The sequence below is a fragment of the Eimeria mitis genome, genomic scaffold (assembly GCF_000499745.2).
Source record: "Eimeria mitis Houghton genomic scaffold, Emh_scaff3623, whole genome shotgun sequence".
Taxonomy (NCBI): Eukaryota; Apicomplexa; class Conoidasida; order Eucoccidiorida; family Eimeriidae; genus Eimeria; species Eimeria mitis.
The window spans coordinates 1-1,502 of record NW_013571965.1 but is presented as its reverse complement, the minus strand read 5'-3'; the positions used below and the strand labels follow the sequence as shown (position 1 = coordinate 1,502).

General features: G+C 44.4%; 1 protein-coding gene across 1 annotated transcript in view; it reads left to right on the top strand.

Moving 5' to 3' along the window:
- Positions 1-1,450, top strand: part of EMH_0067920 (peroxisomal multifunctional enzyme type 2, putative) — a gene marked incomplete at both ends in the record, with an annotated part of 2,984 nt that extends 1,534 nt beyond the window's left edge. The window contains 3 exons of the mRNA XM_013498676.1: positions 186-489; positions 591-985; positions 1,160-1,450. Of these exons, the coding sequence (XP_013354130.1) occupies positions 186-489; positions 591-985; positions 1,160-1,450 (990 nt within the window). The remainder of the gene's footprint in view (positions 1-185; positions 490-590; positions 986-1,159) is intronic.
- Between the last annotated feature and the right edge of the window lie 52 nt (positions 1,451-1,502).

Here is a 1,502-nt window from a genome sequence, read left to right as displayed (position 1 = left end):
TATCCAACATCTCTGCAGGATTCGCTCGTGATGGTGAGTTGCATGCATGCAAGTTCAGTATTTCTGAGCTCATTCGCAGAAAGTGAATGAATTTGTTCAGAAAACACACGCATACAAAAGGGAAATACAGTCGAAGAAAGCGTTATGCAAGTATTCTCGGCCTCGATATTTCGGTGTTTCCTCAGGCGTCTCAACAAATGTCAACAGGGGCAGACCAGCAGCAGCAGCAGCAGCAGCAGCAGCAGCAGCAGCAGCAGCAGCAGTCATCTGAACAGAAAAAGGAGAAATCAGTTTCCAGTTCAACTTCTGAAGGCTCCTCTCTCAAGTCTCAAAAGATATTCAACATGATCGCTGCATTCCTAGAGCGTGCAGTCGACGAGAAATCTAAATTAAAGGAAAAGGTGAACAGCTGCTTTCACTTTGAAATATCACCCAAACAGGGGCAGCCTGCGGCTCTCAAGTGGACCATTGATCTTCGTGCAGATGGTGGTGAGTACGCCCGCGAGCTTCTCCTTCAACCCCCAGCCTTATATATATATATATATATATATATATGTGTCTCGGTGTGGTGCCTTTGGTGGTTACTGCAGAAGGAGGAGCTGTGGAGGGTCACCGGGCTTCTGCTGATGCAACATTTATGATGGCTGATGAGGTGTTTGCTTCGATTTGTTTGGGGAGGCTGAATCCACAGGTGGCGTTCTTGCAGGGGAAGATGAAGATCCGCGGGAGTATGAGTAAAGCAACAAAGTTTACTCCTGATCTCTTCCCTACAATATCTTCTGAACTTCTTTCTCTCAGTGCAACAGATGCTGTCGATAGATTCCTCGATGAGTTGAAACTCTCAACCCCTGAAACTGCTGCAAAAGACCAAGAACAATCCAAACACAAACTCAGTCAACAGGCCTCCAAGATGCAGAGCGCAAAACTTTTCCCTTTCTTGATGGATCATCTCAAGTCTCCAGCCGGCGCTAATCTCGTGAAACAGGTGCAGAGAATACACGTATTTCTATGTGCACGGCTGCATATATAGAAGTACAGATAGAGTGTATAGCATCGATCCAGTGAGCCGGTGAGGAGTATTCTCTTTGATGCTTTTTTATATTTTTAATTTATATAAAATTATATACACTGTGTGCGGCTGCTTTCATTCCACTTGCAGGTCGGGTGTATCTACCGCGTTGACTTGCTGCCGTGCAGCGGCGAGGGTTCCCCGTGTACATTTTATATAAATCTGAAGCAAATGCCGCCAACTGTTCGCGAGATGCCGAATACATCTACAGAGCCATTCGACTGCTGCTTCACTCTGAAAGACGATATCTTCTTTAAGCTTGCTACAGGAAAGCTAAACCCCCAAATGGCTTTCCTCCAGGGAAAAATGAAAATAAGAGGAAGCACCAAAGCCGCCATGAAATTCACACGCGATATGTTCCCCAAGATATCCAAACTGTAAAGTTTCTCGATATTAAACATATTTATTTGTATTTATATATATATATATATAT